Source organism: Manis pentadactyla, chromosome 5 (assembly GCF_030020395.1).
Source record: "Manis pentadactyla isolate mManPen7 chromosome 5, mManPen7.hap1, whole genome shotgun sequence".
Lineage (NCBI taxonomy): Eukaryota > Metazoa > Chordata > Mammalia > Pholidota > Manidae > Manis > Manis pentadactyla.
Genome location: NC_080023.1, coordinates 72,186,332 through 72,200,985, shown reverse-complemented (window position 1 = coordinate 72,200,985; position 14,654 = coordinate 72,186,332). Strand labels below are relative to the sequence as shown.

At 38.8% G+C, this 14,654-nt stretch overlaps 1 protein-coding gene across 3 annotated transcripts in view; it reads right to left on the bottom strand.

The window, feature by feature from the left end:
* The window catches only part of AFF1 (ALF transcription elongation factor 1), a 215,559-nt gene that overhangs the window by 199,615 nt on the left and 1,290 nt on the right, over nt 1–14,654 (bottom strand). For all 3 annotated transcript variants that reach the window (XM_036896252.2, XM_036896253.2, XM_057502423.1), the window contains exon 2: nt 5,322–5,395. In XM_036896252.2, the coding sequence (XP_036752147.2) occupies nt 5,322–5,359 (38 nt within the window). In that variant the 5' untranslated portion in view covers nt 5,360–5,395. The remainder of the gene's footprint in view (nt 1–5,321; nt 5,396–14,654) is intronic.

Here is a 14,654-nt window from a genome sequence, read left to right as displayed (position 1 = left end):
CAAGCTCGCTATATCATACATGTAATAACTGATCAGCTGGATTTCTGGTGAAAGTACTCAGTATTTCTAAGGTTAGTTACCCCACCCCAACCCCCAAAATTTAACTGCCCCTTTGGGAAATAACGAAATCTGAAAACAATTTCCTCAGGTCTGGATTTAAGTCTGAAACCAAACTCTTCTAAACCCATCAAATTGAGTGACTCATCTTAAACTACATGTGACAATGACACATACTTAACAGTTAGGAACCATTTTCTAAAATAAAGGGAAACAGGGTTCTGTATAAGATACATTACTGCACTTGTAAATCAGGCTTGAAACAACTTGCTTGGGAAACGCAGGAAACCTCCCCATTTCCCGTCCACAATTCCAGGTGTGGATGATTTACAATGCCCAGGCCAGGCCACTCACTGTTCCAGAAAAACATGGCCTACAACCATTAATCTCTCTAGTAAGCATCTCTATTTAGGCCCCTGATTTACTCACACAAAGAAAATCTGTCCATATAATAGGTGTTAATCAGCTTAACACCTTGTAGCTTCCTCACTAATTGAGAGGACCTTTCTCAATTAGGAGTTAAACATTATTTCAGACTCTCCTGAGGAAGGAGAGCTCCAGGACCACAGTGTTGTAATATGATTCAGGGCTCACAAAATTCAATCCCTCAGATCTTCCCAAATACTGAAAAGTGTATCAACAGATCTAAAACATTCATTAGAAAAAAAAACTTAATGGCAGAAAAGTAAAATCATGTCCCATAGCATGTAAATCATACCTCAATAAAACAGGGTTTTTTGTTTTGTTTTGTTTTTACTATGTATGCTGCTACTTGTAGAGCAAATCTGGTGAAAGAGTCTGAAATTAAATTTCTTTCACTCTTATGTGATCTTAACATGTTTTCCCCCAATCATTAAGTAAAAAATGCCCAGAATGTATCCCAGCTATGTTCTCTGGCTTCACTTACCTAGGCCCAATTTCAGAAGAATGTACTTTAGCACATTTGTAAAATTAATTTTAGTTTCAGGATTCCAAGAATTAATGAGAGATTGAAAGCAATATATACAGAAGGATAAAAAGGGGAACACATTAGTAAATGGCAAAACAGTGTGTCCCCCCTTTCAAGAAGGAAAAGGAAAATTAATTAACAACTGCAAGAAAAATTAAAACACCATTTAAAGATGAAGCAATGTAAAATGTGTGTGAATTTCAACAAAAGATGAGTTAGTTCATCTGATCAATAAACCCTCTTTCAAGTGGTACTTGGGCTGACTTTTAACCCAGAGGAGAAATAAAACCCTGAACACTATTTTGCTTTCTGACCAAAATAATGTAAGTAATGCTTATTTATAGTTTTTCAACTCTTATTATCAGTTTAAAAACAAAGCATGCAAGAACACAGATACTTGTAAAATATGCTATCAACCTGGATAATTTAGAACAAAAAGCAGAGCTAATAGGTGGAAAGTAGAAGAGAGAAGTGGAAGAAAGAGTAAGAATAATTATAGTCTCATATTAAACTATGGAAATTTGACAAAAAATAAAAATATTTAATATTGGTAATATATAACTGATATACTATATTAATATACATTATTATGAAGATGTTTAAATGGTAAAGATATTTAAGTTTATGAAATAGAGTAAAAATGAACATCAAAACTAACTAGAAAACATTAACATGTATACTATATGATTATATTTAAATAAAATTTAAAAGTAGCCAAAGCAAACCCTATGTTAGATGTCAGAATAGTGGCAACCTTTGAGGGAGGTATAGTAGCCAAAAGGGGACTAGAGAGTGTTTTCTGGGGCACTGGTATTGCCTCTTGATTGGTACACAGTGTGTTCACTTTGTGGAAGTGCACTGAACTGTACTACTACTGCCTACCCTTTTCAGTCTGTTATAATCCAGTAACAATTTTTAGAAAGAAGAAAGAGGGGGCAAAGGAGGGTGGGGAGAAATATAAGTAAGCTCACATTTAATAGTTTCAAAATGATGATAAATCTGGAAATCACAGAATCCATTACTTCTGAGAATTAAAACAAATACTGTCTTTACACATTACATTAATGTTCTGTCCATGCTTACAACTTTTGATAGCCCTGAGAAAAGCGAAGGCTAACACTCAGACTTGTATTTACTTTGAGTAATTAGATCTGCATGCTCAATAAACATCTGTTTCCTTTAAAATATGTGCTAGTCCTGAACCAGTTCCACGTTAGTTTTTTTCTGGACTACTACAAGATAAACCTATCATGATTAAGCATTTAAACAAGTGAGTTATTGGTATATATTAAAAACAGAACTGCATTTAGGATTTCCCCTATTTATCACTTACAGTGGGTATGAAAATTAACAGGAGCATTACACCTGAAGCCAAGATAATACTGTCTATCTGCTATATTTCAATTAAAAAAAATTAGAGCACATCAGGGAGGTGAGATTGAAAGATAAGTTTAATAAGTAATAAAAACAGGTCTATAATTGCTAGAATATCACTATAAAGGACAGTTAACCCATCCTAATAAGCAACAATAGAAAACACATGTAATACAATACAAAATATCTTTTAATTTTGCCAGTGATACACTGTTAACCATTATAATTGATTCTTCTACGAGAAATTATACTGGATGCAATATCAGTAACTAGAAATTTTTGAAAAATCAAACCTCCACAAAAATCTTATTACAACTGAAATTTAAAATTTCTTCATCACCTTAGATTTTCATCAATTTGATATTTCGATCTCTTGCAGGAAGACCCAGTTTTAATATTCTATACAATTCAACATTCCCTAGTAGATAAATTCAAAGGGACCCCCCCCATCAAAATGCCAACAATTCTTCTAGAAAATGTTTAGTGACTTCAGAGTACATATGGAAATTCAGTCAAATGTGAATAGCTATGAAAATTCTAAAAATGAAAGGTAATGGCAAAGAAACTGCCTGTATATTAAGATCTGTAAAAACACAGTGCAAGAGTATGGCACCACTGCCAAAAGACAATCAAGTCTAACGACAGACTGAAGAATGCCAAAGATAGACTCAAGAGTGTGATGGAATTTAGACACAGCAATCAGTTCACTGGAGAAAACATAGGTGATTTAATAAATTATGTTGAATTTGCAACATGGATGGAGCTAGAGGGTATTATGCTCAGTGAAATAAGCCAGGAAGAGAAAGACAAGTACCAAATGATTTCACTCATTTGTGGAGTGTAACAACAAAGCAAAACTGACTGAACAAAATAGCAACATATAGACTCCAAGAAAGAATTAGCGGTTATCAAAGGGAAGGGGGTAGGGAGGGAGAAGGGGACTAAGAGACATTACGATTAACACACATAGTGTAAGGAGGTCATGGGGAAGGCAGTACAGCACGAAGACAAACTAGTGACTCTTATAGCATCTTACTACGCAGATGGACAGTGACTGCAGTGGGGTGCGGAGGGGGACTTGATAATATGGGTGAATGTAGTAACCACAATGTTGCTCATGTGAAATCTTCATAAGACTATATATCAATGAATTAAATAAATCAACAAACAAATAAATAAAGTTAAAACAATTGGCTGGTCTTTTGCTTTCTTTTTTTTATTGGCTCTTTAACATCTCCTGGACTTCTTAATTTTCTTATTAATATGGAAATTGACAACACATACTTTACCCTGAAGTAAGTTACAGATGGATCAAAATCCTAACAAGTCGAAGATCTAAAATGGGTGGCAAGTAGAGGGCTAAGCAGCTAACTAGCTGTGTGAATCCATCTGTGTGGGAACTGTAGCAAACTAGAAAGCATCAGAACTCTCCCAACTTTTTTTTAACATCAAGTCTTTCTGGGGCAAGCTGACAAAACAGAAGCCTTGCAGGAGGAAATCAGGTGGGAGTTCTGGACTTCTGGCTGGCCTGTGGGCTGAGGGAAGTCAAAATCTTGGCACACCTGTAATGTACTGATGGCATACCACCTGGGAAGTCCTGAATTAGAAAGCTCATGCCTTGTCTATACAGCAGTTTTTCAGTCCTATCTGGGTGCTGCCATATGGCAATGCAAGCCCATGTCGTTAAGCCTTCAATTTTTCAAGAGAAGATGGACGTCAACTGTCAAGTAAAAAACACTGGCAGATACATTTTTTTGGAAACTGTAAAGGGACCCAAAAAACCCCATCTGCTGACCAGATCTGTCCCATGGGTGACCAGCTTACAAGTTCTGATTTAAATGCAAAAAAATGGAATCATTCAAGTGCCAGCAGACAACACATAACATTATTTGCACCATCTTGGAGAAGGAAAGACCTTTCTAAGCACACTCAAAAAATTGGAATCCATAAAGGACAAGACATTTAACTATATATAAATTTAAAACTGATGTGTAACTGAACATTATGAACAAGCCCAGAGACAGGCAGCCACAGTTCCCCTCACCCAGGGCTCTCGTGGCATGTGGCTGTTGCTGCCTGGTTCAGATGCTTCTCTTTGTGCAAGGAGAGCATGCCACATGTAACGACAAGACCACCTGGAACATAGTTAGTATCCTAAATGAACCAGGAAGGGGCAGGAAGTAGGAAAACCTCCCAAGATGGTTCAGAATTACAGGCACCATCATCTATTATTCAGTAAATATTAGTTGAGTAAGTTTGAGTCTGAACATGTCTCATACTTCAATATGCTTTTGAGTACCTAATTGCATAAATAAAAGCTGATCAGTGATGTTAAGAATTCCTTCTGGATATTAAATGAGTAATTTTTTTAAGACAAATATGATTGGATTTTATTCTACATGGAAGTACATCTTTTCTATCTCAAAGATGTCATACACGAATATATTTAAAACAAGCAACAACCTGATAAAACTATTCCAGAATATCAAAGAGTAATTCTTAATAACTTCTTCAGAATGTTAATATGCTCTCCTCAACCAGCCCTAAGCATGTAATAAGAAGGCAATAAAGGTACATGCAGGATGGGAGGGAGAAATGTGAAAATCATAAAATGTAACTGGCAGAATTTCCTCCCTCAAGGCTCTGTGGTAGTGTGGATCTCACCATGGTATTTCTTCCTGCACAGGCTGAAAAGCACGTATCTTCCCAGATCAGGGCAATATACACCAGTATCTTGGACAGATACTGGCTAATAGAACTTCCACATTGAGCTGAGATGCACAGAGTACTAGATTTAAAGAAAATAGGTAGCCAGTCTAATAGATTCGACTTTCGTATACCAGAGTTTATAATTTGCAGAAAGAAAGGACACTTATTCTTTGAAAAACTGATAATAAAATTAAATATCATACTGTCTTTGAAGCCCGGCCTTCACGGATACCTGTTGCTGCTGCTGTGGACTCTTTCAGCAAACGCCATGGCTGCCAGTCAGTGGAAAGGCACAAGGGTATTCATCTGGAAGAGAAACAGCAGCCTGTAAATATGAGCCCATACATAAGGAACTCAAAGGTATGTCCAAACCCTAGAGAAATCTTACTGGAGACAAAATCAAAGTTCTTACTTAAGTTAGAGAATGGTTCTTTACCAATTCCCAAATTGCATAAACTGGCTCACACACATTGAAGACCAAATGTATTTTTAATTTGAGGCTGCTACTCGAAGCTGTTGCAGCAAGGAAAAATGTATGCAAGTTTATCATGAGGAGGAAGAAAGGAAAAACATTTTCCCAGTGTTTACTTTGTGCCCAGCATTGTGTTAAGCTCTTTTAAAAAATGATATTCCATGCAAACATTGCAATAAACTTGCAAGGTAGGTAGTAATCCCCCAAATACTAGTGACCCATTTTATAGGTAAGAAAACAAACCCAGTTTTAAGTAATTTGCCCAAGGTTACAGGCTGTGTCAGCATCCTCACTAGTATCAGAAGGAAGAAAAGGAAGAGTAGCACAAGAAGGGACATCACTATCTTATTCTTCATATAAGAATTCAAGACAATAAAAAAAAGTGAGCCCATGGGCCAGTTACCTTTAGATTTTACTTGCACTCATACAAGGCACTTAATCTCCTAAGCAATTTGTGAGTATCCTCTCAAAGCAGTACTAGTTTAAAAAAAAATTGTTATCCAATCTGGGCAGATGGCCTTGGTACTATTTTGTGTATCTCTAGAAACAACCTCTATGTTTAACACTATCAACAGCTGTTTCCTTTTCCCTTTCTTGTCTGTATTTGTAAATTTACTGCACTTACCCTAACTTGCTTTAAATAGTTACTATTTTTTTCAAATGTCCTTCAGGCAAAGGGTATGTTACTAAATTATCCTTTTTACAGATTTAACAACCTATTTGATACAAATTGAAATGTGACATTAAAATTGTGACAATTTTAGCTTGTCTGCTAAGTTTAAAAGGCTAACTGTTACACTTTTGGCTAAGGCTGAAACACTGAGTATAGTCCTTTCCAGTTCTACTCTGACCCCTGATAAGGTCATTTATCTCCCCTTCCATGAAACTAAAATATCTGACTTGCAGAGTACAATGTTTTCACACCAGGAGATATCATTTGTCACTCTCTCTTCCCCCGCTGAAAGATGCAACATGGATTCTGCAAATATTCTAGTTAAACTCACACTAGCAGGGCTCTAAGTTTTTCAGAGTCAAACATGCTTTGGAGTTGCACTCTCCTAACCAGCTTCAATATTTCTGTAGAAGCTTAGATAAGTTTCCTAAATTCTCCAACTCAAATCTTAATAATCTCCCCCCACCCCCAACATCACTACTTATTCTCTCACTTTCCGTCTCTTTAACACACTTCAGTTTCTCCTTCTCTCTTTCTCCCCATCTCTCTCCCTGCCAGCTCCCTACCACCCCAGGACCCCCGCCCACTCCGCTTCCAACTTGCTTTTCTCTCAGCAGTTGGCACACAGTAAGCGATCAATAAAAGAGTATGTATTCATCTTGGCATTATTTCCCATAACCCTGTACAGGCTTCTGAAGAGTGCATGAAAGCAGTGCCCCCACAGACCGACCCTCCCACTGAAGATGCCCACGGCCTTGCAGCCCAACAGTGACCACCCAGAGCTGGTCCGTGGAGGGAGGGGCACTGAGGAAGGAGGCAGGCTGGGTTGTGGAAGGACACCAACCTTCAGGACGGTCCTGAGTTCACTTGTTTGTTCATTTACGCACAAAGCCAACAAATATTTCCTGAGCATCTACTCTAAGCCAGGGAAGAGTAAGAGAGTGAGGAGAACAGACTCTCACCATCCGTGAACTTACAAACAACAGAAGGTAAGCAAAGAGACATGCAAGTAAAATACACACATGCTGGACATAGACAGAAACAAAGTGTAGAGTGCCAGAGAAGAAATGAGGTTAAGTGTTGCATTTTATATAGAGTGGTCAGAGAATGTAACATTTGAGCAAAGACTTCAGGGATTGAGGACCCAGCCACATAAGATCAGTAGGGAAAGATGGTCCCAGAACTCTGGGGGTAATGAAGTGTCAGTGTAGGCTCATCGTCTGTGACAATGGACCACTTTAGTGGGAGATGCTGATTACAGGGGAGGCTGGCATAAGTGAGGGCAGAGACGTCTATGCAAACCTGCCTTTGGCTCATTTTTGCCTTAAGCCTAAAACTTCTCCAAAAAATGTCGTTTTTTTTAAATGGTCCTAGAAACTGAGAAGTCCCAGACTGAAGGAGTCAGCTGAGCCCCGGGTCTGACCATTGGCTTCTTGAGTGGGTGGGTGGATGGAGTACAAAGCTAAAGAGAGTCTCTGAGGGATCTGGCCTATGGGCACAACCGGGGATTTGTCTGTACAATTCAAATTCTTAAAATTGCTGGAAGGAACAAATCCTTTCCACAGAAGCAGGGGCAAGGAAGCTTGATTAACCAGATTATTGACTGTTTCTCAGTTTTGCCTCACAGAAAAGACCAAATTCAGCCTATGAAAGGCTATTACAATGCTGATGTGTGCATGATTCACTATATGGAGGAGCCAAGCAACTCAGACCCAAGGTAAGGGTAGGTGAGAATGGAGGGGCCCGCTGTGGTCAGGACATTCCCGGCTTGGTTCTGTTTACAGATGGAGTAGTGCTGTACAGAAGACGGAGAACAGATTCAGGTGAGACAGGTGATCACTTCATGCAGGTTAAGTCCTACCAGCCTCAGTGCTCCCATCCATAAAATGGAAAATTTTTAGTTATTGAGAAGTAATTACATAATCTAGCTAAAATGCCTAGCACACTGACACATCATAGGCATTCAGTACACAGCATATTGGTTCTTGTTACTTAAGTTAGCAACATCTGTGTTACCTTTTTTTGAAATGAAACAAGCTATGTTTCATTTAGGAATGCACACTGCCAGGTCTATTTAAGTGACCCTTCTATAGGCCCAGCCTCTTGCAATGCAAATTTATTCAGAAATAAAAATGCCATGTATATCAACTTTACTCCCCAAAATAGTAGGAAACAATTTAAGTAAAAAAATATTTTTTTTAGTTTTACAGATATTCATACTATATACATATACAGTAACAAGGGAAGTAAAAGAAAATATGATTAAGGATATTTTCAAATATTCTGTTCTAGGTCATTGAGTGCCTCCCAAACCTAACAACCCCATGGAACCTACTCTCAGGGGTCTCTATGACAAGTAGGTTAGAAGGCTTGCTTTGCAACCTACTTGCCATACAACCTCAGGAAAACTACTGTTCTTTTTCTAAGGTCTCAGCTTTCTTATCAGTAATAAGGGGCTTCCTGGGTTGTTGTAGGGTTAAAATATAATGGCTGTAATCTTTCTAGCACAATGCCTGGCTCACAGTAAGCACTCAATAAATGGTAGTTGTTCTGGTTATTTTTCTGCTTCACACATTAGAGAAGCCTGTCAATTGGACAAACAAGAGCTAAGCAGGTCTTAAAGCCCCATGACCATAAACCAGTTTTCATAGGAGAGTATGAGAAAAGTTAACTGTCCAGTGGCCAGAGGATGCCTGGACTGGTCAGCAGTCCCTGGTCAGATCTCACCCCCGCCCCCCACCCCACTTCCCCACAAGCCTTCCAGTAATAACAGTCTCTTGGTAACAGGCCATGTGTCAGGGGGTGAGTCATGGGTCACACACTCTGTTTTCCTCTGAATTCTCCAGAACTCTACCTACCCCAAGCAGATTGCAATCTCCCAGGCCTACAAATGGACCCAGTCGCTTAGAGTTCCCTTAGCCTGCCAAGGCCATATGGAGCCTGGGAGCTCAGACATCCACAATGCAACAGAATTTCCCCAACTATCTCTTCTCTTCTCCACTTCAAATCCTTATTCAAGGTGGGCCTGGGGCAACCCAAACTCAAATACACATTCCACATCTTGTTGGCTCCCTTTCACAACTCAGGTCTCAGCCTGATGCTAATGCTCTCAAAGAGGCCTTCCCTGGTGACAAGCGGAAGTGACACTGCTGTGCCCTCAGCCATGCAGCTGTTACTCTACACGGGCTGGCAGTGTGTCCAGCTGAGAGCAACAACTGCTTAATGAACGAAGGTTTCTATTCCTCCTATAGCAAGTCTAGAATCGGGCGGCTACTGGTATAGTTTTAGCCATTCAATGAGGCCATGAGCACCTCTGGCTCTTTCTGCTCTGCCATATTTAGCTGGTTGTCTTGATGCTTTCATCTCACAAAAGGGTGCTGCCATACCATACCTCCTGTCTACATTCAAGGCAGGCTGATGAGAGGAGGAAGGTGCAGCTCTGCCGGCCACATCTGTCTGTTTACTCCTTCTGTCAGAAAAGGAAAAACCTTCCCCAAAACCTAGGCTATCGAAAACCTCAACTAGGTCACATGTCAATCAGGTTACAAACTATTATTGCTGGCTGAGAACAAACACGGTCCATCACCTATGGCTGGGAACAATGTAGTCACACACAATTAAGATTCTCTCAGCAACAAAAAAATGGGACTGGGCACTGGGTAGGAAAAGAAGTGTTGGCCACACTTATCTTTTCATCGTACTTACCACTATCTGAAATTAACTTATGCAAAAGAAAGTTTAATTGCTTATGTTCCCTTAACAGAATGCAAGCTCCATGCCTTGCTACATACACACATACACCAGAGCAGGTAGTTTTAAATAACTGTCAACTTTCTCACAATATGCTGGCATTACAGGTACTGCAATATAGCGAGGATAGTCTAAGTTATGCTAAAGTGGCCAGTTAACCCCCAAATCTCAGTAACCTGACAGAGCAAAGACTTATTTCACACTCACTCTTTATGTCCATTGCTTACTGATGTGCTGGAGTAGGGAGAAGGGCAGGGAACTTTTCTACACACTGAGAAACCCAAGCTGTTAGCTCCACCATCTCAAATGTGCTTCCGGATTTAGTGTAGAGAGTTGGAGAGTCTCATAAGAGACATTTGAATGTCTCAGCCCAGAAATGTATGTTAATCCCACAGACAGCTTATTGGACAGAATTCATCACATGATTCTCTGTAACCCTACGGAGGGAGAAAACAAGAATACTGAGTAAATGTTCCTACCTCTTCCCCAGGGGCTGGTGATGTATCATACAATGCATTATCCCCACTTTAGAATTTAGGCCCATTAAAGAGGTTTCTTGGAACAAACTTAAAGTCAGGATACTCAGTAAAGCAATTATTTCATCTTAAAAGACAGTATTTTAACTTAGCATTTAAAAAAAAGGAAAAGGAACACACTTTTTTCTTTCAGGAGTAATAATGACACATTTATGTAGCATTTATGACATTCTCCTCCAAGTACTTGCCTAGTCTTAGCACCTTTAATTTATCTAACTACCCAATAAGGGAGATACTGCTTTATATTGTAAACTCCAGTTTCTAAGAAAATGGAAAAGTGCTAGGAACCAATTTTCCATGGGTCTATGACATTTCTGCATATCATACAAGTACACGCCAACTTCTGCTTGTGCCAGATCATCTTTAAGGGTGCCTGTATGGAGCAGTCTTGGAAAATGGGGACAGTACCTCCAAGATCAAAGGGCAGCATGTTTAGTGTCCAGTACAAGCAAGATAATGTCTGGAGCAAAGGGCAGGCATGCTTACTGCCCATTATAAGAGACTAGGGTTCCATCAGCTCAGGATTCCTCTTCTGTAACATGGCCCGCTGTGTTGGCAGGTGTTACCTGGCTCCCTCCACATCTCCCTGGTGAAACGGGCTAAAGGAACCAGTGTAAGAAACTGTGGATACTTTGGCTACAGCTATTTTGAGTAATAAAGTCATTCCCAGGGGTCCACTAAACTGTGGCCGACTGTTTGAAAGTAGGATAAAAATCTCAGAGCCTTTCAGTTTTTGGTAAGAAGTTAAGTAATCTGCCTGAGGTCTGACAGTTGGTGACATATCCAAGATTTAAACCCTAGTGGTCTAGCTCAGAAGCCATGCTTTCAAACTGTTACACTGCAGTACTTGTCAGGTGTAGTTCCAGAACCAGCACCATGAATGTCACCTGTGAACAGGTTATACATGCAAATTCTTGGCCATTGTCCCAGACCTACTGAATCAGAAACTTGGAGGTTAAGGGTGTAGGGAGCACATCTGTGTTTTAACAAGGCTTCCAGGAGATTCTGATGCTTACTTAAAGTTTAAAAACCACTACTACACTGCATATATCCACTGTATCTATAAGATTAAAGGAAATGGTTATGGCATGGGTATATCCTGATTTACATAGGGATGTGAACTTACCTTTTGTAACTTGAGTACTAGATTTCAAGCACTAAGGGAGATAGCTTGTAAGCCCTTGCATTTAACTGTTAGGAAGTTAAGAATCTTTATCTGGCTCATATAAACATCATATGTCTGTTTAATAGGTCGGCATTATATTTTCTTTTAGAGCCATGAATATACATCCAGAATGTTAAATGAAAATACCTGCTGCTTTTTTACTCCCATAATCATCATGCAAGAATTACTTAGCCAAGAAGAAACACTATTTATATTTTAGAGTTAAGCTGTAATTCTTGAAAAACAGGAAACCACACATGAACACAGCCAGCACAGTGTACCATAGTAGAAAGGGCACCAGGCTTTGAGTCAGAGTCAAGTCACTTAACTTCTTCAACTCAGTTTCCTGATTTTAAAATGGAAAACGAATTCCAACTTCAGAGCTGCAATTAGGCTTAAATGCTATGTCATGCGAAAGTCAGTGATAAACAATGTTTGTGCTGCATGAATGTAAACACCTGCACAAACTCTCTCTCTCTCTTGATCATGGTGTCACCAGTTTCTCCAATGCTTACAATACTGTCTGGAACATAGAAGATGCTCAATACTTACGAGGTATTAAGAATAGATGTGAGGTATTATAGTAATGATGTAATTGATTCCTCTGGACTCCACTTGTCACAATAATCTCAGTCTTTTAATAGGAAAAAGTCACTCTAACAAGAATCCTTAGTCATGTTTAAAGTGGGCCAGATAATTTAAGAAAATCAGATGATTTTTTCCCCCCTGGAGAACACCAGCTGAAGGAGAACTGCCTGAAGGCCTGAGACAGAAGCTCCTATTAGCAACCTCAGTAGCCTTAGAGCCTCACAGTTTCAATCTACAATCTGCTGTGCACAATTAAACAGGCAGGAATAAAGGACGTACACTTACAAATTACATGTTTCACATTTACTTCTGCACTGGGGTAGAATTTTAATAGATGGATTTATAGGATTTACATAATCTATTTCAATAAAATCTGAGATTCAATTTAGCAAATATTAAACAAGTTACTACTGATAGAAAACCCTGCCAACTAAAATAAATGTCATTGGGAACAGAAACCATTGTTGAATTTATAAACTAACGAGGAAAATGTCATTTATTTACAAAACTTTGTATGTTTATGGTAAATGCAGTTCCTTAATTTGTACTCTTTCCATCATACTTTCTCAATCTCCTGAAAACCTAAATTAACGGTCTTAAAATAGGGGAACTTTGGGCTTTCATGTTCAACAGACATCTACGCTAGCAAATGAATTCAAACCGGAGGACAGCTCTCAGTGAAGGGCTTTTAAAAGTTAAGACTATCTCAGTTATGTTTCCATACCTTAAGAGACATATTATGCAGAGTATATTGTCCCCAGTGTATGTCTTATAACTGATCCAAATATTTATATATAAATTAGTTCCACATTCAAAATGTGAAAGCTTAAGTCCATCTCAAGATTTGAAATTTTATCAATTAACTTCATGAAGGATTATGCAAATTTGTTTTTTGAGAAAGCACAAATTACACAGTTTAGCATGAAACTCCTCTCACTTGCTTCTTTTAAAATATCAAAAAAAAGTTTGCCTTTTCTAAGCTTATTTTTTTATCCATCTTTTCAGCTCGCAAGGCAATATAACTTCGTCTGTACCATCACATAGCTACAGTGATTTGTAGAGGTTCCTAATAAAGATGCAACTCATATACCTGAATCTTAAACAGCACTCTCAAATGTAATCCACAACCCATGCTTTGAGCAAGTTTCTTATTCAATAAAAGAGTAACTTTTAACTCAACCAACTTGAAAAATTCAGTTCAGCAGATAGGACGGAGAAATAGCCAGGTTTGATGTAATCTACTTACTATCTTACCTCACAGTGAAACAGTGACTTCTGGTGGCAAAAAATGCATGTATATTCTACATACTGTAGGAGAAAGCGATGTTTAAAATCACCTGGGCTTTATTCTTGCCTTATCTTCTCAGTCTCTGGATGATTTTTGTATTCTAATTCAACATACTGTGATTCTTCATAGTTTAAAATGTAAAATATTTTCTTTCAAAATGTAACATACGTTTACAAAGTTGAAGAGTTAGGCAAATGACAGCAAGGATGCCACAATTGCTACAGTGAATGAAAAGGACATATTAACGATATTTAACAGTTCATTTTCTTCCTACAATTGGAAAGTAGAGTTCACAGTAATAAACGTACAAGTCCCACACTCCCAGCCTCATTCCTGAAGTTATATTTAGAAATTGAGAAAAGAGGAGAAAAGTCCCCAATGTCTAAACTCAATGTTTTCAAAGCCTGATGTCCCACTCTTCAATACCTCTTTGTCTGAAAGTGCCCCAAATCTGTCCCAAATCTTTTCCTTCATTCCCTCTCTCCTAAACAAGCTGAATTCAAATTAGCTTTCCTAGTTTTAGGTAGGTAGCACGTGTTATCTATTTTCTTGTTTTCTCTCCTAGTCTCCCTTCATTCTTTTGGGTTATCCTTTAGTTCTCTGCATTCCTTTCCTGTATATTTATCTTCAAATACCAGACTTTCCAACACTGGCAAGCGACACCACCTTGAAATTGAAGCAGGTGAACCACCCAGAATTTTCACCTCTCTTGTGAATTTATTTCCAGAATATCCACTCAAGGAATCCTTACCAGTAAAGATTAAAGGCAGGCTACGGAAATACATTAGACAGAAGAAGTAAACACACGAGCAAGGCCATGCCTAGGCATTCTTAAACTTCTAACCATAACTAGGCTCCCAAGTCCAAAGATCTTTTTCTTTCCCGAGCCTTCTATCCGCATTTGGAGTCTGACACCTCGTAGGTCTGGGAGAGGTACAGGCGCCTACCTTGAGCGAACTCTGCAGGACCTTGCTCTGAAATAATCCTGTACAAGCAAAATCCCCACACCTCGCCTTAGGTTTGTGTGCCTCAGTTTCTGAGCTCTTCTCAGAGTCCCAGGGAACACTGTCTTCGCTTTAATTCACCATTTCTC